Source organism: Acipenser ruthenus, chromosome 8, assembly GCF_902713425.1.
Source record: "Acipenser ruthenus chromosome 8, fAciRut3.2 maternal haplotype, whole genome shotgun sequence".
Classification (NCBI taxonomy): domain Eukaryota; kingdom Metazoa; phylum Chordata; class Actinopteri; order Acipenseriformes; family Acipenseridae; genus Acipenser; species Acipenser ruthenus.
In genome coordinates, this window is record NC_081196.1 from 35,014,572 (window position 1) to 35,042,286 (window position 27,715).

The following is a 27,715-nucleotide window of genomic DNA, read 5'->3' on the forward strand; positions in this document are numbered from 1 at the left end:
TCAGAAAAAAACCCCCATAAACTCTAGATATATTTTAAATAACAATATTAAATTGAAATACAGACAGAAGCCTACTAAACACATCAATCACTTGACATAAGTAAGTAGTCAGTAAAGATTATGAAGAGCACAGAGTGGGACTTATGTATGCACACTGTCACAACAAGGAATGAAATGAGTTTTATTTTGCAGCAAAGCAACGTGTAAAAGGCCTAAATAAATAATTATTACTATGATTTTCACCAAGGCCTGTGCCTGGGGTGCCTCATAGCTGGCTACAGCCTTGGTGAGTAAACAAGACTGATGCATGTTAAAATACAGGGAACCAGCATAGCCATCCTGGGCCAGATAGGGAACCAACTTTAAAAGTGTAGGTTAGTACCTTCAAGTGAAGATAGGCTTTTTGTTTGTTTGTTTTATATTGCTCACATTGTAAATACAAATCGTGTTGGAACCGCAACTCATTCTCCATAGAGTTCTACAGGCACCTACACCATTGCACCCAGCCACGTTACCACGAGAGAGAGAGAGAGAGAGAGAGAGAGAGAGAGAGAGATAGATAGAGAGATAGAGAGATAGAGAGAGAGAGATAGATAGATAGATAGATAGATAAAGCATTCAGAACAGTGTAAAAGAAAAGTGCTATTCTGAGCTGTAATTAGTCATAGCTTGATGAGACTTAATGAGACTCATTTGTACTTAATAAAAATTGGAGGTGTATTTGTTTTACTGCAGCTGCATAGAAAAAAAAAGAAACACCCAGACAAACATTTCAGTGTGGATGTAATTATTTTTTTTTTTAAACTGAGGCTTTATGTTAATACAGAGTGCGATCTGTTGGCCAGTTCAGAACAAACTGCTGTACACACATAAGCTAGCCTTATCTCACCAGTTCCTCTCTGTGATTATTAGTCTACAGTACATACTGTAGTGTACCATGCCTAGTGCTCGTTATACTAACCAATCCCCCAAAGGTATAATCCGATTTTTAAGTTCTTTAATAGATAATATTTCCAATCTGATGGTACTGTAGTTGGTACCGTTTGTTATGATGGTTGGGTTCTACTAAGCAAGCTGTGTGGTAATACAGTACACAGGCACACGATTCTCTAGTTTTTGCAGCATGTGCCAGGGTATCTATCTAGTTTGGTGTTAATTCAGTTTGGGTGACTAGTTCTGTGACAGTCTAAAGTAAAGAAAATGCCCAAACATTCATGGAAATAAAACCAAACACAAGAAAAGTAAAAACTGAAACATATTCCCATTTAGATATTACACTGTAGTCAGCACTAATATTTTGGTTATTGAAAACTAAAACACTCCCTGAAAAAACACAGTGACATCCAGACTATAGCCTTACATTTCCAGTAATTCTAGTCAGATTTGTTAGTCAACAAAATACCAAAGTAATAAAGCATTGTGCTCAACTACTGTTGCAGCTGCATCCACTGGCGCCATCCTTTATTTGTTATTTAGAAACTAATAAAAAATAAACTAATTTGCAATTGATTACTGTCTGAATCAATTGCTCTGGCTGTCTTTATTTCTGTTCTGTTTGTTTTCAGCAGTTAGGCACCGAGGCATGTGGCTGTTCCCACAATGCACACCCTGTCGCGACTTATTGCTGAAGCAATGCATTCCTCCTCCAGGGTTGTTGCTCGCTGGCCCTCCCAGCCCCAGCATGCTCCTCTGTCTAGTTGAAACATTTCCTTTTGGGACAGTAAGATTTCTTCGCTGGCAGATGTGTGGTCTATAAATAGATCACATAAACATGTCGGTTGCTTTACACACACAATTCACAGCTCCTTCAAAAGCAAAGGGCAGACGAGAGTCTGAGCAGTGGGTCAGCCTTGTGCCTCATTGGCCTTCAGATGGTGCATGTTTATATCAGTTTAGATCTTTTGTCTGTTTGTTTCTCACTGCTTAACTATAGTACAAAAATGCTTTCTCATATATGTACATGTTTAAATGTCTTTATAGTCCATGATAAAATGAACTACTAATTGTCCCCATGCCATAGCACTTTTACTGCAATAAAACTGAATTTCCAAATATCTTCAAAATATAATTAGGTTGTATCTTTCTGCTCCTTTTCCTTCACATACTAAAGCAGTGTTTACTTTCATCTATACTATACTATATATATATATATATATACATATTATATATACTGTGTGTACATATATATATATATATATATATATATATATATATATATATATATATATATACTGTGTGTACATATATATATATATATATATATATATATATATATATATATATATATATATATATTACAAACACTGATTGCTGTGGGTGTGTATTCTATTTGTATTCAGTGTCCTAGTTAGATACTGTAGTCAAGTGCTTTGCTTGTACTGCAGATGACCATATTTGCCTTGCTGCTTCATTGATCTGTCACCGATTGGGCTACATATTACAGCACAGCATCTCATGCTAGTGAATGTGTTTTTCCAGCCTTAGCAGTCATACCTAAGCCTAACTTACACAATCGTTTTTTTTAAACTACACCTATCTATAGACTGCCTTCATTACCCATAACACTGATAAGTTGCTTTGCTCACATCTTAAGTTTCCACAAGTGCCATCGCTTTTGAAAAAGACAGTGTCCTCTTGCTTCTAAAGTCTTGTCAGTAGGATTAAAAATAGCTGTTTTTCTGAAAACAGCCACAGAAATCCTATGTCTTAGTAGAAAGTATTTCAGTATGTTGATCCCACAGCAACACTTGTTAGAATTTGTTATATATATAACCTCATATAGACTGTATGGTGGTGGTGCCATATTGAAATTTTAAATGTGTTCTAACAACTTCCATATCAACTAGGGTTGACATTAAGTTTGGCCCTGCCTAGTCTTTTTAAATCACAAACCTGCTAAGTACCAATAATTTGTATCGTAACCTCAAAACATATGTCAAGGTTTGTCCATTGTTGTTGTTCAAATAGTTTTAAAGTGCAAATATTTCAGCTTTAGTCTTTTTAACACTACAACTGTTAAAATAAATGTGTACCTCTTCAAAGCTAAGTTATAACAAGAAACGAGGCACAAATGCTTGCAGTGTATCCCTGTCTTCTCTATACTGTCTCTTTAAAAATTGTAGCCTGTGCTAGTCCTAACTGAGACCTTTCTTGCTTGCTTTCTTTCTTTCTCCCTGATTCTTGAGCTCTTCTGTGTTTTTAATTGAATGCACTTTTTTCTGTTCTGATGGCTGCTCGTCCCCGTGGATAGGCTGACCTCTGTTCTCCCTACGACATCCTGCAGTCGGACATCCGCCACATTCAAAAGACTGTGTGTGCCCTGCTGGCACGCGGGGACACGAGCACACAGCCTCCTCCAGCCTCGCGCACCTGGGACCTCTTTGGCTTCGGCCTCTTACACTTGTTCTGTCTAGTCCTGCTGTTTATTGCTTACAACTGGAGCGCACTAATTTAACCTGGTTTGCATGTCGTTTTTCATTCTGAACGCACAACACACTTCACAGGTATTTTATTGTTCCCTTATCGGTGCAACATTTTTCAGCGACTAGTCCCTCTCTGTGGTGGTCATCTGCAGACCATGTTCAATTTCTGAAACACCATTAGAAATGTAGCTGCTGTGTGTTATTCCAGACTTTCTGTAGGCTCTAATGATCACTCCCTCTGTTTCTGCTCTTGCTTTAGAATTAGCACTGCTGTGGTCACAGATAGTTGGGAGAGTTTCTGGATTTAATTGACTTTAGTTTTATTAGGTCTTAATTACTCTCATTGGGAAGGTTTTTTTAATTGTTGTTGTAATTAGTATATATTTAGTTCCAGTTACTTTAGTGCTGTCAGTGATAGAGGTAGCCCAATCATTCCATGTTTGTGTACCAGAAGTAAATAAAAAAAAAATACCTAGATTTATTAGATTTAAAACTGTTAAGCTGACGAGATTCATTGTTACTTTTATTGACTAACTGGGGATATTTATATACAAATCATCTCAAAGGAAGAATCGATTTCTGTTTATAAACAACTTGTTTTTTGAGTGTGTGTGTCTTGAAGATTGTTGTTTTCTGCAGACAAGTCCCTGGGCCTGCAGCATTTCAAAAGCAGAGCAATATATTAGGCAATAGCACTAAAAGAGTTAGACTAGATTAATGAAGCCTCCTAACTCCATGCTGGGATATGATCAAAGACCTGATGTGAAGGTAAATAGAACCACATCTGCAACCAGCTCTAAATTCTCTCCCTAGCTGGACTGCCTGAAGCTTTAAACTATGCACTGATAATACTGTGCTTGGCACTATCCTATTTACCTTTGTACCTTGCAGCACTTGTATTTTTCCAAATGTGCAGTGAAGCCAAATGGCTGCTGTAATGAATGGTGCATCTCAGCAGCCCTAAAGCCTGGACAGTTCCAAAGTTAAACAGTGCTGCCGTTTTCGCCACGTCACCTGGTATATATTTTTAACTAGTCATAGTATTTTTAGTACTAACGAATATTCACCTTGCATTGAGAATATATACTGACAAGCCATTACCAATAAGATACCTGTACTTCCGTAATACATGTATATGCAACTATGTATATATAACATTACATCTGTTTGTAGTTTCTTTATATTTAGTGTAGTGGTGGTAAAAATAAAAAAAAGTACAATTAAAAGTCTTTTCTACTTTTTAATTCATGTTGTATTAATGCTGACCCTGGAGTATAGACAAAAATAGCTTGACGCTACCAGCCAGTGGAAAGCCAAGTAGATTTTATAGAATGTACAGTACAGGCTGGGGCTAAAGTAGCGCACTATTGAAAAACTCATCGTCTGTGTAACATACCCTCTGGCCATCTGACCATTCACATGACCACCAGTTCTGACACCTTTAGACTTTCTCAAGGGATAACTTGCTGCAGGAATCCTGCAAAACCTCCTCAACAGTTGATATGTGGGATTATGTCAGCCTGGTCACTATTCACAAAGCTTTATCACATTAGTTATTTAAAGAATGTTTTAGATTTATATAACTGTTCTAGATAGTTTTTTTGTTGTTTTTAACTATCAAGCACAGTTTCATGATTGTCAAATATTATTTTATTAATAAGACTGTGAAAACCCATTATTTAACTTGTGAGAACAGTTTTTGTGAATAAGGGCATCCTGTGTCACTTCCACATAAGGTACGGCACAATCTGTATGTTCTATTCTGCTGTGTAGTCTATATGCGTAACATAATTGTCGTTTGTGTTCATTGCTTCTACGCTATATATAATTTTGTGTTTTACATTTTTATTTTGTGCTGCTTTTTTGTTTCATTTTAGGAGAAATTATGTCTGCCCCATCACATACTTGAAGAGAAAGGCTTGGTTAAAGTGAGCATAACCATCCAAGCGCTGATAGATGTGTCCACAACCATACAGGCCTTGTTTACATGAAAATCAAGTAAGGCCAACCGGACACTGAGTTCAGAACGCTGCCTACAGCAGAGTGGCACACAACCCATGTGGGTTTGCAGAAACGTGTGCAGCCAAAGTGAACCAGTGAACCAACAGCTATCGCCTCTATACCTCCTGAAAGACCATTGTTTTAAGAGACATTATTATACTTTTTTTCTTATTTTAAAACTAAAAGGACAGTATTTCCACAACTTTAATAGTAATCAGATTTTTAACAGTGAATTGCTATGTAAAGATACAGGTGCTGCAAGTTATGTATAGCTGTTGGTGCTCACAAAGATTAACCAGGAAGACTACACATAACTTAGTCAAGGTTTCCCATTGCAGCAGTAATATATCGCTATAGAAACTGCTTTTTATCAAGCTTTTTGGGGTATTGACAGTCTATAACCTGTTCCAGTATCACAAGATACTTATTTAAATTATTTATAGATGATGTTTATTCATCCGTGAGGATTAAGGTGTATACGTCACAAAAAAATGTATCGGAAAACTGCTTTTTTTTATATGGTTAAGTTTTAATTCTATTAATATATATTTTCAGATGAAGTTTCATAGGTAATATGAGTACAACTTGCAAGGTTATGTTCTGTAAACATGTGAAATTATTAGGATTTTTTCTTTTTTTTTTCCAGTGTGTCTCAGGAGACAGTGATTGACTTGTATTGTTTCACTTCATTCCATGCTGTTTCCAGCATTCCAGGTTTTGCTCAACACAACCTGCCCCACTTATACAATGAATATGTTTTGGGAACGAGTGAATGCAGGCTTTTGAAAACATGCCTTTTATTTTTGAAAGCTGTGTAGGGCCGCAGTTCGCTCTTGCGGATGGAGATGGGGATTAAGAGCCAGCGAATTCAGGGGTTTGGATCTCAGCTGTGGGAGTGGGGTGCCTCAGTTCCACCTAGCTGAAACATGGGTTAAGACCCACTGGAATTTAAGTTACTATCTCTGTTGGGCTATCCTAGATCATTTCTAAATATATTGTGAAGGTTTTTATTGTTAGTGTTATAAAGCGTACATGTATGAAATGGCACAACCCTATCCCCATTTTGGCCACAAATGTGGACTGAATGGGTATAACCAAAAAAGCAATATACTTCCATATAATGTCAAATAATTGTGATCTTGAAGTGTTAACTTTTGAACACTGTATAAAGTGTAAATATAAGAAAAAAAACAAGTAATACAAGGACTGGAATAAAGTATGGATTCTGTATAGGTACAGTACAAGCTGGCTGTGTCAGTTACATAAATCACAAATGTAAGGATGAATGTAACTGCTGATAAATATGAATTCAATTTTTCATGACGTGATAATCTCATAGTTGAAAAAAAACATGAGATTTCAGACTCAAATTCAACCAGTTAATTGTCTGAAATAAAACAGCCTTCTGTAGGGGTAACCTGGCAATTAGAACCATTTTTACACATTTGAATTTCACAAAAACAGAATGACATGCTTGAAAATGTTGCACAATGTATATTTGTGTTTACTAAAGGCACTGCGAAACAGTAAAAACTGGTTATGAATATGTCACAAAAAGGCAAAAAGTGTTCTAAATGGGGCTATCTTTTAAAAATGTTTTATTAATGTGCAGTTTAATTAAGCTTGGTGTCCTAAGAAAAAAACTACTTCAGGATTCAGCAGCAGAATCTAATTCAATTATGCATATGTTTTTCTTGCTAGCTGCCAAATTGACATAAAGAAATGTCATGTGTCCAGCAAATGAAAGAGATATTGTAGACCGGAGCAGATTTCTTTAGAAAGTAAAAGCAAACGTTATATATACAGTAGATTGTTGGTGTAGGTAGTTGTAAGGTTTCGATCAAGACAGGTATGTAGTCAGTGACAATAAATGGAGCTGCAAAGTGATACTGGTTTGTGAAGGGTAGATATTATGAGTACAGTATTAAATACACTAAAGTTATGATTAAATAATCCTTAGACCCGTCTTCACTGGGGACTCGTCACATTGGCTCAGGCACGCCCGTGGGTTAGGGAGGTAAAACCAGCAGGGACTGTTTCTCCTCACTGCTGGCTAGGCGCCCAGTGAGCTCAGAGAGGTCAAGTTCCTGGGTGAAAAAGGAAGCTGGCTTGGTCGTGAGATCGGAGGACACCCACTGAATCTTCGGGTCTCCTGAGCCGTGTGGGGAACTGCTGCGGTGAGGGGAAAAGCGATTGGGCATTCCAAATCGGGAGAAAATCAGGGGGGAAAACAATTTTTGGACACACTAAAATGAAAAATTATCAAAATCCAATGTTGGCCTTGTTGACGCAGTATTTTCAGTACCAGTGCATGCAGTCATGAGTCAAGCATAACTTCCTGTAACAAATGACAGTCTTAACTACAAAAGATATTTCTGATACACTTTTAGCTGGCTTTACTTGATGGTGTATATTTTAAATTTGTATATATATTGTAGATTTTAACAATGGGATTGACTGGGCAGGGAACAGGAAGCACAGTTGCTTGGGTTGTCACCATGAATGGACTCTTAGTTATCCATAACTTGGCCTGTAACTAAGGTTCCATGGTTGGCGAAGTCTTGTTCCTGTAAAACCAACAAAAGAAAAACCCCACCATTTAAAACTCAGTTCAAGCTATTTGACTACAATTTGTAAATTTGACTTGAAAAATCAAACACAGATATATTGATGGGTTAAATCATGTTCATCTTTGTATGCAAACCTGAATTCCTGGTTGTTGCATTGATATAACTGTTAATAGTTACAGCCAGTTGTTTCGGCCTGCATTATTCAGTTTATCAAATCAATTTGTGAGAGTTTTGTTTGTATTGCTTGTTACATTTTATTTTTCAGTAATAATTGTACACCGACAATATCCAGGATAATACTACAGCACATAAATGCAGGTGAAAAAATAGCAGAGTAAACAAACGCATCAGCATTTATTGTTGAAAATAACAGCTTGCTTTACTACATTCAGTTTTAAATTTGTACCAAGTGGCAGCTAGCACCTTTATGAAATGACCTGCACTTTAAAAACTAAATTGTTTGGTGATCTGTACGGATTGCAGATATTCATATTTTGCTAAGTGTTTGTGTAATCTAAAGTAACAAAAATTGATATATTAATTTAAAAATAGATGAAATTAGTAGATTGGTAGTTGTATGCAAACTGCTGTATCTTGTGTAGGAACATGTTTTCCTGCTAGTTTGCTTTAATGTATATAAGATGACATTGCATATTCATGGTTTATATATATTTCTTTGTTTTACTGGGGTTTATGCATTTGTTTAAAGTTGGCTGTATAATACAATAAATATGAAAATATCTTCAATATTTTGTAATACTGCTTTTTATGCAACTTTCATGAGTATGGCTATTAGGACTTTTAAACAGTCTTTGTACAGCATTCATATGTGCAATGTCTTTACACACATGAAACATTTTGTTTTTTACCATCTCCTTAACTTCTGTAAATAGTGTACATACTGTAGTACAAATATTACTTTTATTTAACAGTAAACCTTTTATTTGTAAAAAGCAAAAATGCCTCCTATTTCTTACGTGTCACTTCTGAGTGTAATGTATCAATACTGATAACACTGGTTAAATGCCTTTTGGGTGGAGTCTGGGTCACATACTGTAATGTTTCAGAGGGCCATCATGTTTTTATATTGCTGGCTTATTTTATCTACAACCCCTCCATGTTAGCAACTCTTAACATAAAAAATAAGATCTTAATAGTGGTGGACCTAGAACCTCATATCTAGAACCTTGAAAGTCAAACATCCAACAATTTTTTTTTTTTTTTGTGAAAATCTGTAAAATGCTGCTGTAAATCCTACTTTAACAGTTTAAACAGTGGTGGTATTTTAGATCTGTCACAATATCTTTATATACATTCTTACTGGAAGTGAAGAAAAAAGGACATTATATATTTGTTGAACAAACCAGTTTATTGCAAAATGTATTTTAATACTTGCATGCTCCCATACTTTACGATCAACATTCTGATCAAAGCGATGCCCACACCGTTACAAAATCATTGATTGAAAGGTGGAACATTACATCGACACACTTAGACTGTATTCTCTGATGAGCAATGTGCAACACCTCAAGCCCCCAGTGACAGCTGATGAATCCTTACGCATTCAGGTACTTTGCGTGGTGCTTGATGTGGTTGCTAATGAACGAACAGACAAAGTAATAACTGTGATCATACCCCTAGAGAGAAATAAAACACAAAAGAGAACATGAAGTGCCAGGAAAACATGAACCACACACCGCCCTTTACAAACTCCTCAACTAAACATTTGTTGTTTATTTCTAGTGTGGTAACTTGTTTTTTTCCTTTCTGAAAAAAATGTACTACTGACTCTAGGCCTTACTCCACTCTTGCCAAGTTTTGAAAATACTTCCCTTGACTGTTTATTGACTCTGAAGACCATTATTACTAAAAAAAAAAAAAGAAACATGTGGATTGCTACAAGATGTAATAATATACTAACAATTTTAAACAACATTAAACATAAAAACCAAAGACAGGATAAGTATACACACCTGCTGCAGTCTGAAGACCACAGGGATTTTCTTCTCTGTACAAGCAGCAATGAAGTTATCCGGAAGCAGCTGTCCTGCAGCCAGAAACTGATCATCTCTGCCCTGGTCAATGAGAATGTCTAGCTGTGGGCCGGAGTAGGCACTCACCAGGACTGTAGCATCATAGCTCTACCGAGGCAATAAAAAAATAAAATAGCACACTCTGAGGTTTATACAATTGATCTGAATAGTGGCGGATAAAACTACAGTATACCTCCACTAGATTCGATGCACTCCTGCCTTCCTCAGTCTACACTGAAGCTGGTATTTTTTTTAGGACTAATTTTCCTACTGCGATTTATGGCTTCAATATTCAGGTGAACAAGTCCCTAAAACGTACCTCCCATTTTGATTTATCTGAGCCCAAATATCCGTTGAACGCTTTCTGTCCCCAGGGACACTGCATTGGGTTGCAGATCGGAGCAAAAGCTGAAACAGACTGGGGAGGGATGGGAAAGAAAAATTATAATTTTTTTTGTCATTCTAAATGTGTTTTCTAACTGATCTAATTTGATTTGGTAACAGCGTGGGATGAGTTGATGAAGCCTTTTGTGATATTAGACATGCTTCAAGGTAATCTAGTTTGCATATTCTGTACTGCTTCCCTGGTGAGCATCCTGAAGGTCAAGAGACACACATTTCTCATCCTGTTTGAATACAGAAATGCAGATAATCCTTTATGAAAATATTTTTCTTAATTTACGCAGTGTAGTCTACCATGACTTCTGAAATGCAGTAACTTCTGTCCTACTGCTTAAGTTATACCTTATATTTCCCAGGGTTCTTGAGGGCACAAATCAAAGCCCCATGGCCGCCCATGGAATGTCCAGAAATTGACATCCTTTCAGAGTCAGCAGGAAAGTTTGAGCTTATCAAATGAGGAAGCTGCAGATAATTAAATAAAACATACATTATATATTTATATAGATAGATAACAAAAATAGCAGGGGGGAGAAGTATTAAATGGAGGGTCGCATTTGATCATTTACTGGAAACATTAAAATAAATAAATAAATAAAAACATTTTAAAATGCCATAACTATTATCGCACATTACTGAGAAAGTACCACTGATGGCACACTAAACAGTTCATATTTTTTCACTATAAATACAGGGTCTTGCATACATCTCTCTCAAATTTGATGGATATTTCAGTGTACAAATTGTCTCCTTACTAGTTCATCCTAAATTGCTGTAATATCAGTGTAATGTTATTAAACTAAATACCTCTTCTGTGATGTAGGAGTACATTCTGTAATTTACTTTCCACTGGTCCTCTGTGGCGTTCACATAAAAGCCAGCTCCTGTACCAAAGTCCCAGCTCTCATCCTCTCCTTCTATATTACAGCCACCTGTAAAGATGTATCCTGTTAATTCCATCATTCAAAACAACTATCCAAGAAACAGCAATGCAAATGTCTTTATAAAACACAATCCCATTGGACTAATTCACTGTCCATCACTGGAACTGTCTTTTGTAGGAGATATCACATTTGACTTCTGAAGGTAATATTGCTGTTAAGGGTGAAAATATTAAATTGTGTATCAATGGATCGTGATACTTTCTTTACATGATATATCGTATTGTAATAGAGGACCGTTTGTCCATGACACAAGACCAAAAGCACAACATAGCTCATTGTAGTAAACCAAGTGGTTTGTGATTGAAGAATAAGTGTGTTTATAGTCATTTTTATAAACAAAATAGTCCATCATTAAATGACCATTTGATCTTCTTATACATCATACAAGTGGACCATCCCATGTATCGCAATACATAGTGTCATGACCAGCATATACATTAGTGTATTGTTACAGCCCTAATTGTTGTTCTTCAACACATTTTACTGTTTCAACAGCAGTTGTGACATGGGCTTTTAATACACCAAGTTGAACCACGTTCAGATTAGCAAGCTGAGATTTTCCCTGAAGACAGTTTACTGTAAATGTCGGTAAATGAAATCACTTAAAGAGAGCAAACCCCCAGTTGATTAATTAAGGAGAACATAGTTTAACAACTGAAACACACAGTAACCTGCAATCATTTCACTAATCAGTTAGAAGAAATCTTTAGTGTCCCATATTTGACATGCATACTACTGCAGCTATTACACACTATCTGTCAGCCTGCTGAGTTACATTTCCTCCATTACAATGTTCATCCGCTGATTCCCAAACCGAAATGTGATATCATCTTATTTACATGCATGTATTTTTGGTGAGTGGAGGGTCACTATATGCTCTTCACAGTGAAGTGTATAGTGAAGTAGATATGCTCTTTAGGGAGGGTGGTGTTGTCGGTAGCCACTTCTTGAGGTGTCGTGAGATACAGCCACCAGAGGTGTGGCAATATCCTACAGCAAAACATTCCCTGCGTTTTTTTCTGCTGAAGTATACCATATTGTGACAATGTAAGTCAAGGTTTTTCTGTAAAAAGCTCTAGACCTGAGAAGATACACACACGACTGGCATTCACATTGTACACGTCACACTTACGGGGACTGGTGTCCGGGCAGACAATAATGATTCCATGCTCAGCTGCTTCTTGCTGGCTGCCTGCTTTAGTAATGAAGTTCTGCTCTGTGCATGTTAACCCTGTAAAGAAAAATAATATGCTTTTATTCCAGTGCAAACTGTGAGCACATAGTTTTTTTTTTCTCTTCTACAGGTGCATTTAGTCTTAAAATCTTTTTTTTAATTTTATAAAGAGGTAGTGGGTACTTTTCACTGAAGCAAAAAGCTTACGGGTTGATTAGATGAACCTTTACCCAGTCAGGAATAATCACAGCTGCATTTTATTAGAGCACTGTGGAAATCACTCTGGTTATCCTGGCATTAACCCTAAAAACAGCTGGTTGATGCTAAGCATTACAATGTTATAAAAAAAACATCCAGCTGTTGCTTATCCCAGATGGGTACAGGGTGATCATAGGAACCTGTTGGTACACAGAGACAAACAGAAAAATATATCAAATACTGTATGTATGATTCTTTGGTTTTATTTTACAAAGCCCCTTAAAACTGGCACCCAAGTCCATACTACAATGGTCTTGTTATAACTCCAAGGGATCTTCAGCTCTTCTGCCTCCTTGATCTGGACTTCAATTTTATATACAAGCCCAATCCCACGAAAACAAATTGCTAAATCGCGGCTGAACTGTCCTGTTAATAGAATTGTGCAAGACACTATCCCCATTTTGTCCCAGGACACATGGACAAAACCTGTGCCATACTGATGTATTTATTGGTGGGGAAACTAAAGTCGTTTCAGTGCTAATAAGTGCTTTTGTACCATTTGACAAATGTATATTTTATTAAATTGTAATGAGTAGCACGTTGAATGTTCTCTATTGAGAAAAATGACTATAACACAACTTTATGAAATAAATACCAAAATGTGCCTGTGAGCTAGACAGGTTTGATTACCACTGTACCAGAGGAACACATTTATGCAATGCATTTCCATTAAACATACAGTAAACTTACCGGAGAGCCAGTACAGCACAGGACATTTTCCACTTTCTGCTTTTGGAGGTAAATAAATGCCGAACCTCATCTTGCATTTTAGTTCTGTGCTGTAAAACATGACATTTGGCAGATGACATGTGATCTTTGGTAACGGTTTCCAAATCATTCGTGGTATATAGCTGCTTTAAAAGGCACTGTACAGTAGCTGGAATTCTTCCAAATATATATTTTTGGAAAGCTGCATTTAATGCAACCTAATCCAACTATATTTTTTGAAGTTATTTTACTAAACTATATACACACATCAGTCCATTACTGAAAACAAATTTACAGCGTCTTGCACTTCTTTGACTCCGTGCTTAAATTCTGTATTAGATTACTTTAAAATCTACCAGAACCGCCCCTCGTTTATTAAGTAGGCCATGTCTAGTACAAGCCAGGTAATAAAGGTCAAATTTACAAGAAATATATCAATTATTTAATGCGCAGGGACTTGTTAGAATATACCAAAATGTACTGTAGGTGCCAAATTATTCTGCACAATTCAACATTTTAATATATCGTATGGTAGTGCAAACATGATTCCTCGCTTAATGTCTCGTACTTTTAACAAGCATTACTTGTATAACAGAAATATAAATAATGACTGCACCTGTCATGCTCGAACACCTTCTGGAAACCATCAAAGCACTTGTTGGACGAAACTTGAGTCAGCGCCATTGCTTTGATTACAAAATACAACACACCGAGAGTTAGTAAAATGGCATTGCATTAATGAAGTGGGCATAACAGCTACCTAGTAACTAAAGCAACCTTTTCGAAATTAAGTTTGTTCAAGAAAACTAAACAACGATCTTTCAAAGTAGTGCATCACTCATATCACATTATGGTATGCACACAGGCAAATCTGAGTAAGTGCTGTGATTAATTGTAACCAAACAACTATAGCCTACAGTCGTACTAGTAACTGTCTCGATTAGTCTGAACCACACAGCCGTAACCGTACTTCCTAAGGGCCTAGAAAAACTACTAAAACTGCGTTCACTAGCTGGTAGGTAAAACCAGCGACACCGATTACTTCTTTATATAAAACATTTACTAACGAATCTGGAAAACGAATTAATCAATTCAAAATTCTAACCTGTATAAGAAGACGTATGCAAACGAATGTTATACAGTTTATGTCTAGTAATGATCCGAGCAACTGCAGTCAAGAATGGAGTTCCAGACATGACTGTAGATCAAAATGTCTGCAAATCTAACGTAGTTTATTATTATTATTATTATTATTATTATTATTGCACTTTCATTGTGCACACTGCAGTTAAAATAGGAGTGTTCTGTAAGGCGTACCTTTTTGCTCTTATACAGGACTTAATGTCGTCCTCCGGTTGTCTCTAACAGTTACAGTGCACACAGTCCAAGCTGCGTTGCGTGACGTTGAACGTCAACGTGGATGTACACCCACCCCCTAGATCTCAAAAGTGAAATTGAACTCTTCGCTTACCAAAAATTATTTGCGTGTAATGACACAAAGTGGCCGCTAGATGAGGCTGGTTACAAATAGATGTACTGAGAAAGATTAACATTCTTAATACATAGTATCATTTGTTCTAAAATATGCAGTGTCACATACGTTTCCAAAAAAATAAAAAATAATAACATCCTGTAAAATCGAATTACTTTAACAAAAATGCATGTGGGAAAGATTAAATACTTGTTTCTTCAGATTCTCATCACTACAGTTACTTTCTGGGGAAGTTATTGAAGGGAGTGTAAACAACAGTTGATTTACTCTAATAGGACTTCTTGGACCAACCTAACCAGCTCTTTAACCAGTAAAGTAACTGAAATATTAGGAAAGAAGAAATAGTCAACATTACAGGTAGTTTAGAAAAGAATACCACAGTATTCTGAATCAGAAAAATAGAGCAACTTATGAAAAACTCCTGTTATTCTAATGAATAAAGAAGCCTCCCAAGATCACCATTAGATTGCTTAAATGATCTAAAGCAGCACTCAGGGTACTCTCAGCTCCTTGTGGCAGTTCTATGGGCTGTCAGTGCGTATTTTTAATCAGCATTTCAAGATGAAGTAATCAGCAATGCATGGTTTGAGTGAAATCAAATAAATGACTAATAGAAGTAGAATTCTGAGTGTCAGCAGAAATCATGTTTTATTTATACTTTTTATATATTTACTGTGTAGCATAATTATATCAAATGCTGGTTCAAATGTTTTAAAATGTGTCAATCAAATCCACACTAGTTTAATGAAGGTTTGGGAACGGGCATGCATAAGTCATGTTTTCATTTTCATTGTTATTATTCATATTACTATTCATTACCCAAAGGTATAAGAACAAATCTGCCTGACATTGCAGTGTAATATAATTACATGTGTTTTATGCACAAAACACCTGTTTTACTATGCACAAAGGCATTTCACTGCAGAGTTGGGTTATTGCTTATTAAGTACTTTAGCAATTCGGATGACGAGTCCTGTTCTCACACCTTTAACTGTTGCGTTATTTAAAGATTGATTTTTAAAGAAGCTAACCGTTTCATTAGTATCAAACATACTGTATGTTGGCCCCAGTTTATGGACTGTTCGGACTAACGTTAAATGGGTAAACTCCATACCAAAATGTGAGAAAAGCATCTTGCTTTTTTAAGAAGCCATGGTAGTTGTCATTGCTGCTGATTACTAATGCTGTTTTGGGAAGTCTTTTGCTTCTACACATTCTTGGAACTGGTTGTTTCCTGGGGGTGATGTAAGTATAGGCGCAGTGCAAAATTCAAATTGCATTAGTCACTGTATGACATTTGAGAGCAGTAGTCGCTGTATGACGTAGCATTTCATTTTCTTGGGCATATTCATTTTGCACTGCAACAGTGCTGTTAGTGTCTTAGTACATTTCGGATTTGCTCTGTTTTTTGTCTTGTTCTTAGAAACATAGCTGAACAGCCTCTCTGATTCTACATTGCTATGTGGCAAAAGAAGAACTCATTTTGCAAATTTGCCTAGAAATCTGAAAGGAGTTTGACTCTGGCATGTTTCATACCAGCTACACAGTTCCACAATTTGTTGATACACACAAGCTAATTTCTATCTTCATCTGTTGTGACCATCTGTAGCTTAAGGTCCTCATCAAGATCTTGCATTAACTGATAATGTGTGAATTTATCATACAGTCTTTCAGCATCAGCAGCTCCACTTATACCCAAAAGATACAGTTTTTCCACGGGATGTCATGCTGTTGAAAGGCTCTATCTACTTCATCAAAAATTGGTTAGGCTGTACCTGATGCATTCAACCCCATATCCTTGAGTTTGGAAATGATGCTACCATTAACATCCCATATTTTAACAGTGAGTGGGTACATTTTTCCTGATCATTACTTCCATCAATAGCAATGCTAAATTTCTTTCCTGCAGTAATCAAGTACTGGGTCTGGGGTGCCAGTGCATCATTTACCAAGCAGTTTGTTTTGGTAGCAGCTGCACTGTATAAGTCCTTCTATGTGCCTTTTCACATCTCCCTCACCCTGGTGATCAATATACATGTATTTGTCACAAACAGTACAGTTAGCACTAAATGGATCATCCTTCACCGGTGTAATGCATGGGTATTGTTTTGGCCAGTTTTCTTGAAATTTACAGCAGGAACGGACTCTCTTTTGATTTTGGAGGGATTAATTGCTGAACGTGTTCCTGCCTCTCAACAAGTATCGCCGCATCAGGAAGTGTACCACAGCAGCCATCCTGAAGCCAATGGCAGGTCTCTGCAGGTGTGTGCTTTTATACAGCTCTTAGTTACTCGCTTCTACAATGGTTTGCACCTTGTAAGAAGAGATGTAAAGTTTTTGGAGGGTCAGCAATTGCCTAAGTGCAAGGCAAAATCCTTACATCACATTATAATGTTTGTGCCTGCTTAGTATCCAGATCCTGCCCAATTCCATGTTCTTCATTTTAATGCATTTCAATATAATTTTAATGGATTAATGATGGCAAAGTACAAATTTGACAGTGGGTGCAGAACGCCAGGTGAACACCATTCTTTACATACGCCACATTTTTAGCAATCAGTAAAATCAGACTTTACGGCTGCTAAACAAGATTTACAGACACATTATGGGGGTTTTGCACCCGCAAATCACTTTGCGAGTATCCTTACATCATCCCCCTGTGGTGTCAAAATACATTAAACAAACATTTTCTTTATTTTTACTGTTTTTACTTATATCATTTAATATGTTTAACACATATATTCTATGATATATAAAATACATGAATCTTGAATGCAGACTATTCCGGTGGTCTGTGGTTTTCTTTTGTGGTCAGGGCCAGCATTTCACCTTTAAAAAAATGGCTGAAGTTGTGTAGACCATCCTTTTTGGTTTTTGGGTTAATACTGTACTTACTGTAAACACATTTATGGTTTATAGCGAGGGAGTGTTTTATCCCTTTATTATTCCTGTGATATGCTGCTGTTATAAATTGTTATACTGTTTATGTGTACTGTATAACTGTGCTGATTTTTCAGTAGTTTGTAAGGTCATCCATGGATAAGTAAAGGGTATTGTGATTAATGAATGGTTCTGTTTTAATCTACAGTGCCTTCCTTATAAATAAACTTACAGTACAATATAATGTAGGTCTTGTTTTTCATTCCAGACCCCTTGATCGTAATGTTGACATGTCGTGATGATCTATGTGTATTGTAACAGCATGACAGGGCAGCAGTGTGGAGTAGTGGTTAGGGCTCTGGACTCCTGACCGGAGGGTCGTGGGTTCAACCGAGTGGGAGACACTGCTGCTGTACCCTTGAGCAAGGTACTTTACCTAGATTGCTCCAGTATAAACCCAACTGTATAAATGGGTAATTGTATGTTAAAATAATGTAATTTTATGTAAAAAATAATGTGATATCTTGTAACAATTGTAAGTCTCCCTGGATAAGGGCATCTGCTAAGAAATAAATAATAAAATAATAATTTTGGCCCTTATTTAAAGGGCCAACATCCCTCCTGAAAACATTCCATAACACTTTATCTTGCATTCTACTAATTTATTATTTATTTATTACTGCATTATAATAATTTATATTACGCATTTACCATAGGTCACCTGCCTTTATGTGCTTTGCCATGAGAAATGCCAAAAGAAACATTTTGACAGTAAGTCTTTCCTAATACTTTAATAACAACCATAATTTCAAACCTTCATTTCTAAAGGTAAAAGACAAAGAATCCTAAGTTTCCAAACGTAATGCTTTCCACGCAGGCAATACTGAAGTTTATAATAATTTAACCTTCAGTGTTCCAGATAGCAAAGGGAGTCCTAAGAGAGGAGTATGAAATTGTTAATAATATCTGCCTCTGTTTTTCATCTTGGTTACCAAGCAACTGTTCAACAGGTGAAGCCTGTGAAAATACTCCAGTATGACTGGAGTGTTTGACTGTAAATGCTAACACCCAGTGACATCCTACAGACACGCTTCATCATACACAAATGCTAAACCAATTTTCAGTGCTTGTGATGTTTGTTTTGTGCTGTTTTGAACAATTAAAATGGATGGAATGGCTCCACTTCTTCTCTGATAATTATGGACAATTTGAATCCCATGCAATTATATTTTACAATTCTGCTCATATTAATTTTTTTTTCATTAATGGATGACATTTATGAAGCTGCATATTTTAGAATTGACAGTGTTGATTATTCCTTGCTTAAGAAACTGAATAAATGCAATCTCATATAAAGTTATAAAGTACCTCATTTTATACATAAAAAGGCATGTAATTGGCTCAGAAGTGACTAATTATAATCATACATACTATAGTCTAGCCCCTTTGCACAGAAAAGTCGGCATACAGTGGTGAGCCTTAATGGTAGGATTCCTACAAATGGAATAAAAGCATGACTCATGCCACAGCTGAATTAGTCCTTGAAAATAGGAATGCATATTGTTTCTTATCTGAAAATACAATTCACCAGATAGAAATGTCATTTCTAAAAGAACCTCATACTCTGACTATGTTATTAGTAATAAGAGGATGAAATACTGTGTTCATATTTTGTCCTTCAGAATATGTTCAGTTAAAGTGGGTACACTTTCATTTTAGCACCAGCTGTCTTTTGATAACCTGCACTGTGTTGCATTTTTTATGTTTGTTGCTTTTACCATAGGTTAGATACAGTTTACTGTACAAAATAAATACAATACTAAACAGCGGTATGCTAGGCTGTAGTTACCAACACTGTTTCACCCTGAAGTCAATCTCCTCAGTCATTTACCATTATGACACATAGGAGTTAAAAATGCAACAAGCCACCTGGGGCAGAAAAAAATGACAGTAGAAATAAAAGCACTATTTTAGTTTAGGTTTCTACCTGCGCCAGAGTGAGAGTGACCAATGTCATAGAAAGTGAGCAGATGCCAGTCTTTTCAATTGAAATCTACAGTGGTAGTACTGTACATGGAAAATGTGCATATACACAATAAAAAACTAGCAGTATTAATCTTTAGAACAACGGTTTGTAAATCTTATGTAGAAGCAATTTTTCTTTCCATAAAGAGAAATTGAAGGCGTAAACCATATTTGTAATGAAATCACTGAAGTGCAGTAAAGTCTATTGTAAGTAACCCATCCTTTGAAGTGGTAAAACTAGTGAGCAGATAAGTAGTTACAGAACACCCTTTGCTTTTACTGTCTTTTGTATCTTAAAAATATATTTCAAAATGTAATCTCTTTTTCCTGGCGAGGCTCCCAAATAAAAATTGAGAAATGTATTTCCCAGGTGATTTATGACAAGCCTTGCTCATTTTTGGTATTTATTTATAAAGCACTCACAAAATATTGTAAAAAGTCACTCACCTTTTAAAATAACATTGTTATTTTGATATCATGAAACTTGTTAATTGTACAAGTAGTGGACAAAAAAATGGAAACACCAATGTAAAGTCACTTAATAAGGCGTTGAGCCACTACGGCTGTGGCGTTCTCAGTGGACCGTTTTTGATGAAACTGCCTGCTCGCGCCACAGGTTGAAATTTGCAGTCAGTTGATCTGCAGTGGCTTGCCTGTTTTGCCTTGCACTTCGAATTAATGCACAGATATCACGATCCTGGAGTATGCGCTTCCGCCCACTGTTGCCCTTTGCTGATGATGTCTTTCCGTCGGAGTTCCATGCCGACATCAACTTAGACACCGTTGCTCGTGAAACATCAGCAAGTTGAGCTTTCTTGGTCACTGAAGCTCCTGCCAAACACACCCCAACAATCACCCCTCTTTCAAAGTCACTGAGGTCTCCTCTTGCAGCCATGCTAGCCATAATTATAGGCAACCAGGACTGTCCAGCATTTTTATACATGACACTAAGCATGCTGGGATGTTATTTCCTTAATTAACTCATGAGCCACACCTGTGTGGAAGCCCCTGCTTTCAATATACTTGGTGTCCCTCATTGACCCAGGTGTTTCCATTTTTTGTACAATGGGTTGCAGGGACTTTGCCATAGATATGTCAATTTATTTTTTGATTCTTACCAGAAGCTGACCAAATATGGCTGTGGTGTAGGAATCTAAACTAATGAAATAGGCTGGTGCTCTGGGTGAATGTGCTGGTGCTCCGGGTGAATGTGCTGGTGCTCCGGGGGAATGTGCTGGTGCTCCGGGTGAATGTGCTGGTGCTCCGGGTAAATGTGCTGGTGCTCCGGGTGAATGTGCTGGTGCTCCGGGTGAATGTGCTGGTGTTCTGGGTGAATGTGCTGGTGCTCCGCGTGAATGTGCTGGTGCTCCGGGTGAATGTGCTGGTGCTCCGCGTGAATGTGCTGGTGCTCCACGTGAATGTGCTGGTGCTCCGGGTGAATGTGCTGGTGCTCCACGTGAATGTGCTGGTGCTCTGGGGGAATGTGCTGGTGCTCCACGTGAATGTGCTGGTGTTCCACGTGAATGTGCTGGTGCTCCGGGTGAATGTTCTGGTGCTCTGGGGGAATGTGCTGGTGCTCCACGTGAATGTGCTGGTGTTCCGCGTGAATGTGCTGGTGCTCCGGGTGAATGTGCTGGTGCTCTGGGGGAATGTGCTGGTGCTCCACGTGAATGTGCTGGTGTTCCGCGTGAATGTGCTGGTGCTCCGGGTGAATGTGCTGGTGCTCTGGGGGAATGTGCTGGTGCTCTGGGGGAATGTGCTGGTGCTCCGGGTGAATGTGCTGGTGCTCCGGGTAAATGTGCTGGTGCTCCGGGTGAATGTGCTGGTGCTCCGGGTGAATGTGCTGCTGTTCTGGGTGAATGTGCTGGTGCTCCGCGTGAATGTGCTGGTGCTCCGGGTGAATGTGCTGGTGCTCCGCGTGAATGTGCTGGTGCTCCACTTGAATGTGCTGGTGCTCCGGGTGAATGTGCTGGTGCTCCACGTGAATGTGCTGGTGCTCTGGGTGAATGTGCTGGTGCTCCACGTGAATGTGCTGGTGCTCTGGGGGAATGTGCTGGTGCTCCACGTGAATGTGCTGGTGTTCCACGTGAATGTGCTGGTGCTCCGGGTGAATGCTCTGGTGCTCTGGGGGAATGTGCTGGTGCTCCACGTGAATGTGCTGGTGTTCCGCGTGAATGTGCTGGTGCTCCGGGTGAATGTGCTGGTGCTCTGGGGGAATGTGCTGGTGCTCCACGTGAATGTGCTGGTGTTCCGCGTGAATGTGCTGGTGCCCCGGTGAATGTGCTGGTGCTCTGGGGGAATGTGCTGGTGCTCCGGGTGAATGTGCTGGTGCTCCGGGTGAATGTGCTGGTGCTCCGGGTGAATGTGCTGGTGCTCTGGGGGAATGTGCTGGTGCTCCGGGTGAATGTGCTGGTGCTCTGGGTGAATGTGCTGGTGCTCTGGGGGAATGTGCTGGTGCTCTGGGGGAATGTGCTGGTGCTCTGGGGGAATGTGCTGGTGCTCTGGGGGAATGTGCTGGTGCTCCGGGTGAATGTGCTGGTTCTCCGGGTGACTGTACTGGTGCTCCGGGTGAATGTGCTTTTTCAACAAAAGGCACTGATGCTGTGTGAGTTCATGTTTCATTTGGCAAAAATAAACAAATAACCTGTATAAATTAGGATATGACTTCTCTCAATCTTGCATTACATTGCGGATGACACCCTGTGGAGCAGTGTTTGCAGTGACACAACAGTACAATCATTCTTGTTAGTCAAACTCTTAATTCAGTCTCTCAATGTGCATGTGGAAGATTGCATCTGTTTCTAAAAACACAATTACTAGACAAATAAATAGAATATGTTATGGTTCTGAATGCATAATACAAACCCTAATAAGTAACCTTTGGATGAAAACGTGAATAATAGCTGCAAATGTATATTATCCCAAATACAATATTTTACAAATAGCATCTATAATCTCATAACAATCTGAATTTAATCTAACTAACTTTAATAATACCGGTAACACATTTATAATGAACTCAATATTATAGTAATAACATCAATTCCAATGGGATAATATGGATACAGATATTATGTGTTACTCAGAAAGAGGAAAGCATGAGCTATACTCTAAATGTGTGTGTCTGCATTTACCCACGAGGCAACCTATTTCCTCTTTAGAACTGGTTGATTTGTGCCTTAAGGTAAAAGAAACTAGAAAAAATATACTGTAGCTTAGATTTAGAATACACTACAGACAAATCCACCAATATTCCAATAGGATTGTGTTACATTTTAGTGTATGACTCCTATAGCAAAAGTAGGAATGATACATTAATCATAGTGTAGAAATAGTGTGTGGGCAGCAGTGGAATTTCTTAAAATGTCGTACTTCAATATACTACCATCTAAGATTCAGAGCATGCTATTGGAAATCTAAGGGGCTTTTTAACCCCCGATGGGAATCAAATTCCCTGTGAAAGGGGGTATAGTGGAGACGGTTGTATGTCATACTTCACATCTGTGTATATAACTGGAGACCCAGTCATCCTATGATGTATGTCATAGTCATCAATATTTCCATTCTGCTAATAGCTCTATTTTGTATTCACAGCCATTGCAGGAGATTTATGTTCTGAAATACTTGTTATGGCAGTGTGGGCTAGGTATTACATTATCAAATCCAGCAGTGGTGTGGGAGGCTTGGGTGATGATAGTGCAAACTTTTTCCATTAACTGTAGCTTTGAACGCTACCGAAAAAATCAGGTAAACATTTGTTTTTCTAAATATTTTGCCGGTCAAATCAGTATACCACCCGCACAATTGCAACAGCAGTTTTTTTTTTTTTTAAAACTCCTTTTTTTTAAATGTCCAATTATGTGTTCTGCATGTCAAGGTTGAAAGAAAAAAAAAAAGAAAAAACATTTTCCAGGCTTCTCTTGCTGTTAGTTGTTCTTTGTGAATACCACATCTACAAGACTTCACGTTTACAATTGTATTATTGTGATGAAACTTGGTTTGGACATTCTTACCAACATATGTTACCAACATAGTTGTTATTAGTCATCATCGCAAATTATCAGGATAGCAGTTTCAGTATTGGCACTAAAAATGTACATGCAACTACAATACTCTTTTCAAGATTACAAGATTAATCAAAGGCGCACACTCTTATAATGGACACCTCCGCTGCTGTGGCAGTCATCCTGTTGTACCGAGTTTCTGCCAAACTATCTCAGCTTGTCTTTTTGCCCTTGGATTTGTTGCACAAAGTAAAATATGTTCAAGTGTGTTCTAACATTTGTGTTTGGTGAACCACATGTTCCTCTTTCAGAAAGGGGCTCCGCGTAGAATGCAGTATGCACCCTATAGCCTAGAGATCACTGGTTCGAGTCCAGGCTATTCCACTGCTGAACGTGGATGGGAGTTCCCAGGGGGCAGCGTACAATTGTGCGAGCTCCGCCGGGTGGGGAGGGCTTAGGTCAGCCAGGGTGTTCTTGGCTCGCCACGCACCAGCAACCTCTGTAAACTGGCCGGGCGCCTGCGGGCCTACCTGTAAATTGCCCAGAGCTGCATGGTCCGTTGACGCTGTGGCGGGCCATAAAGTTAACAACATTAAGTACATATTCTGTTGGTTCTAAATGTGTCTGCAGTGCAGTGTACCATATGTCTTTTTTCCTTTTATATGGTAAATTAATATCTACTTGTGTGGCTTGGTATTTTTAAGACCTGGACATCTTGAGCATTTCCTTTGGGAAACTTTATTGTAATGGCCCAGAAAAAAATGTCTGGCCTTTTGCTACTTTCATAAAGATGCCACTGAAATGAAATAATATTAGCAACGGGCAATAGAAAAGAAATGTGCTCATCATTATTTGTTTGGGTTCCTCTGTCTGTAGCTAAGACAGTGGCTTATTTATTGAATATCTATTTATGGCAATGTAACAGGATAGCATCACGCCCCAAGCTGTTACCGGCAGGAAGGAGACTTAGAGACTGGAAAGTTGCAGATTAAGCACTGGTTGTGCACGTTTATTAATGAAACACAAATAAAACAGGAACAAACAAACATGGCACGAGGGCCAAAATAAAGAGTTCAAACACCAAACACAAGAAGGACTATAGATATGGCTGGGCACCATACACGTGGCCATTCCCCAATTATAACTCAATTACCTAATTAGGGAACATTCCACCTGTGATTGTTGGCAGGATGGATTTAACCCCATCCCTGCCAAACTTACATTCACACATAACAGTATTTACATTTAGAGCTTTTGCCCTGCCACAGGCAACAATGGGGTTGTAAAATATACTGCTACTAAAATGTTACCCAGCCATTTTCAAAATAAAATATTGTTATGGCAAAAGGAATCGATCATTTTGGATTAAATAAGTAATTTTTACACTCTCAAACAATGCTAGTGTGAGAAGAAGAGACGATTGGTTGGGTTGTCCTAAAGATGTTAATTTGGAATATAGGAATCATAAAAAATATAAGAACCTGATTTCAGCTGCAACTTATACCCAATTTTTGTTTTGCACCAATAGGAGCTACGTTGCATTAATCAAGCATCATGCATGAAAAATGCATGAAAAATAAAAGGCTTTTTAAATAGATAAGAACGAGATTAAAGGCGCTTACAGTGACACGCCCACTTATAAATTATTTTGATCCATAATTATCTTGAACTGTACAGAACATGGTATTTCATGATATTTCACGATGGCAGTTAAAAGGGGTTTTAAAAACATGGTGACCAAACTTTCATGCAAGCTTCTCAAATATATACTAGACACTGTTTTATCTCACAGCATTGTCTTGTACAACATGGATCTCTATTGCTAAATACACTTTACACACTTAAACATGACAAGTTACATGTACATTTTTGTACTTTAAAGGCTATGACAATAATGGTTCATGTGAGGTGCCAGTGACACCACCATTTTTTTTTTTTTGTAAATGTATGACAAATTAAATTAAAGTAGTACCGGTACCTTATATTTCCTGTCTTAAACCTCTGCAAAGCCATCTTTGCATATCAGCCAGTGTTACTGGAATGTCACAGAGGCAATACAAATATGGCTAGTTACATTTCCCCAGGCCCTGTCAGAAAATCTCACTGATTCAATTTGTCTGGGTCATTCCAGGTGTAAAAACGGATGGTATCTCTTGGATGCCATCAGTTTGCCATGAATACTCTTATTTGATGTTGAAGACAGTGTTTTTTAATCAGTTTATCTGAAATGATTTGTTGATGACAGGCCAGAAATGCCTGGCAATAGTTCTGAATGTTATCACTGTAGCACTATGTCACCAGTGGCTCTTACCATTGTAGCTGTCTTTGATCTTTCATTGCCCCTTAGTACAAAGAGTTCATAGGTAAAGGAATGTTTAATAAATATGTCTGTATTTTCTGCTCTGATCACAGCTTCTGTTGTTGTCAGGTGTTGTATTTGGGTACCACATATAGAGGACTTCAAACTTACAATTTTATAATTGTGACGAAACTTGGTTAGGACATTCTTCGGCACAAGATATTGCTATTATGATGGAACCATCAGGGACTATTATAATGGTGGGGGGTTTACAGACTGTTACAAACATAGTTGTTATTAATCATCATTGCAAATGATCAAGGATAGCAGTTTTATGGAGCGCCATTTGTGCCAAAACTATTCATTAATTCATTCATCAATCTGTGCAGAAATTCATAAATGAATTAGAATATTCATCAATAAATTAATCAATTCATCCATCACTTCATAAATTACTTTGTCAGTTCCTCCATCAATTCATAAATCAATTCAATTAATTCATCAATTCAGAAATTAGTTCATGAATTCAGAAATTAATTTCATCTATTAATTCAGAAATTCATCAATATGAAAGGCTTGACAGGCTTCTGGGTGAATCAACTGCTGCACGATTGACCTGTGAATGAATGAATTGAAAGGGGAATTGCCAACTGTCAATCTCGCACTGTGCCAAAAAGGCGTAACCATTTCTAGCCAATTGGAACAGGTACTAAAATTGCAACCAATGAGAATCCAGTCCCAAGCAAACCTGCTTCAGCCAATAACCTTGCAGCTTACTGAAAAGGCGTTTCAGTCACCTCAGCCACTAGCAAAAAACCAAACAAACAAACAAACAAAAACACTTTACTTTAATGCATACCGAAGCCCTGAATAACAAATGAAAAAAAAAGAAAACAGAGATTATATCTCGTGATAACATCTATGTAAATATCTTGATGGATTTTATTATTATTATTATTATTATTATTATTATTATTATTATTATTATTATTATTATTTATTCATACAGCAGAATTCTTTATCCAAGGTTACTTACAGTTTTACTATGCAGAAAGTGACAAATACAATAAATAAACAAAATATGATAGAATTACAATAAATGAATGAAAAAGCAGTATAATAATAATAAATTTGCAGAAGGGTGGCAGGATATAGCTGGTGATGCAGTGCTGGATCCAGGTTGCTGTAAATCAGTCTGTAGAGTGACATCAGATGGGTAGATCAGTGTGTACAGCGAGATCAGAGGGGTAGATCGGTGTGTACAGTGAGATCAGAGGGGTAGATCGGTGTGTAGAGTGACATCAGAGGGGTAGATCGGTATGTACAGTGAGATCAGAGGGGTAGATCGGTGTGTAGAGTGACATCAGAGGGGTAGATCGGTGTGTAGAGTGACATCAGAGGGGTAGATCGGTGTGTAGAGTTACATCAGAGGGGTAGATCGTGTGTAGAGTGAGATCAGGGGTAGATTGATGTGTAGAGTGAGATCAGAGGGGTAGATCGCTGTGT

The 27,715-nt window shown here is 37.8% G+C and overlaps 2 protein-coding genes across 9 annotated transcripts in view; one reads left to right on the top strand and one right to left on the bottom strand.

Moving 5' to 3' along the window:
• Window positions 1–27,715, top strand: part of LOC117406953 (leucine-rich repeat and calponin homology domain-containing protein 1) — a 129,955-nt gene that overhangs the window by 89,446 nt on the left and 12,794 nt on the right. For 4 of the 7 annotated variants that reach the window (XM_034011423.3, XM_034011427.3, XM_034011428.3 and 1 more), the window contains one exon: window positions 3,251–4,648. The exons of 1 other annotated variant lie outside the window; for it this stretch is intronic. In XM_034011423.3, coding sequence (XP_033867314.3) covers window positions 3,251–3,454 — 204 coding nt within the window. In that variant the 3' untranslated portion in view covers window positions 3,455–4,648. Of the gene's footprint in view, window positions 1–3,250; window positions 4,649–5,299; window positions 8,823–27,715 lie in introns of those variants that run through there. 2 more of the 7 variants (XM_034011425.3, XM_034011429.3) reach the window with 2 other exon arrangements.
• Window positions 9,344–14,944, bottom strand: esd (esterase D/formylglutathione hydrolase). Of its 2 annotated transcripts, none has more exons than XM_034011187.3 (9): window positions 14,827–14,944; window positions 14,126–14,195; window positions 13,492–13,580; window positions 12,502–12,600; window positions 11,233–11,357; window positions 10,771–10,890; window positions 10,346–10,444; window positions 9,967–10,134; window positions 9,344–9,630 (listed from the first exon to the last, which is right to left on the bottom strand). In XM_034011187.3, the coding sequence occupies exons 2-9, from the start codon at window positions 14,191–14,193 to the stop codon at window positions 9,550–9,552; spliced, it is 849 nt and encodes a 282-aa protein (XP_033867078.1). In that variant the 5' UTR covers window positions 14,194–14,195; window positions 14,827–14,944; the 3' UTR covers window positions 9,344–9,549. The 2 variants fall into 2 exon arrangements, with proteins under 2 accessions (XP_033867078.1, XP_033867077.2); XM_034011186.3 differs by lacking the exon at window positions 14,827–14,944 and adding an exon at window positions 14,615–14,740.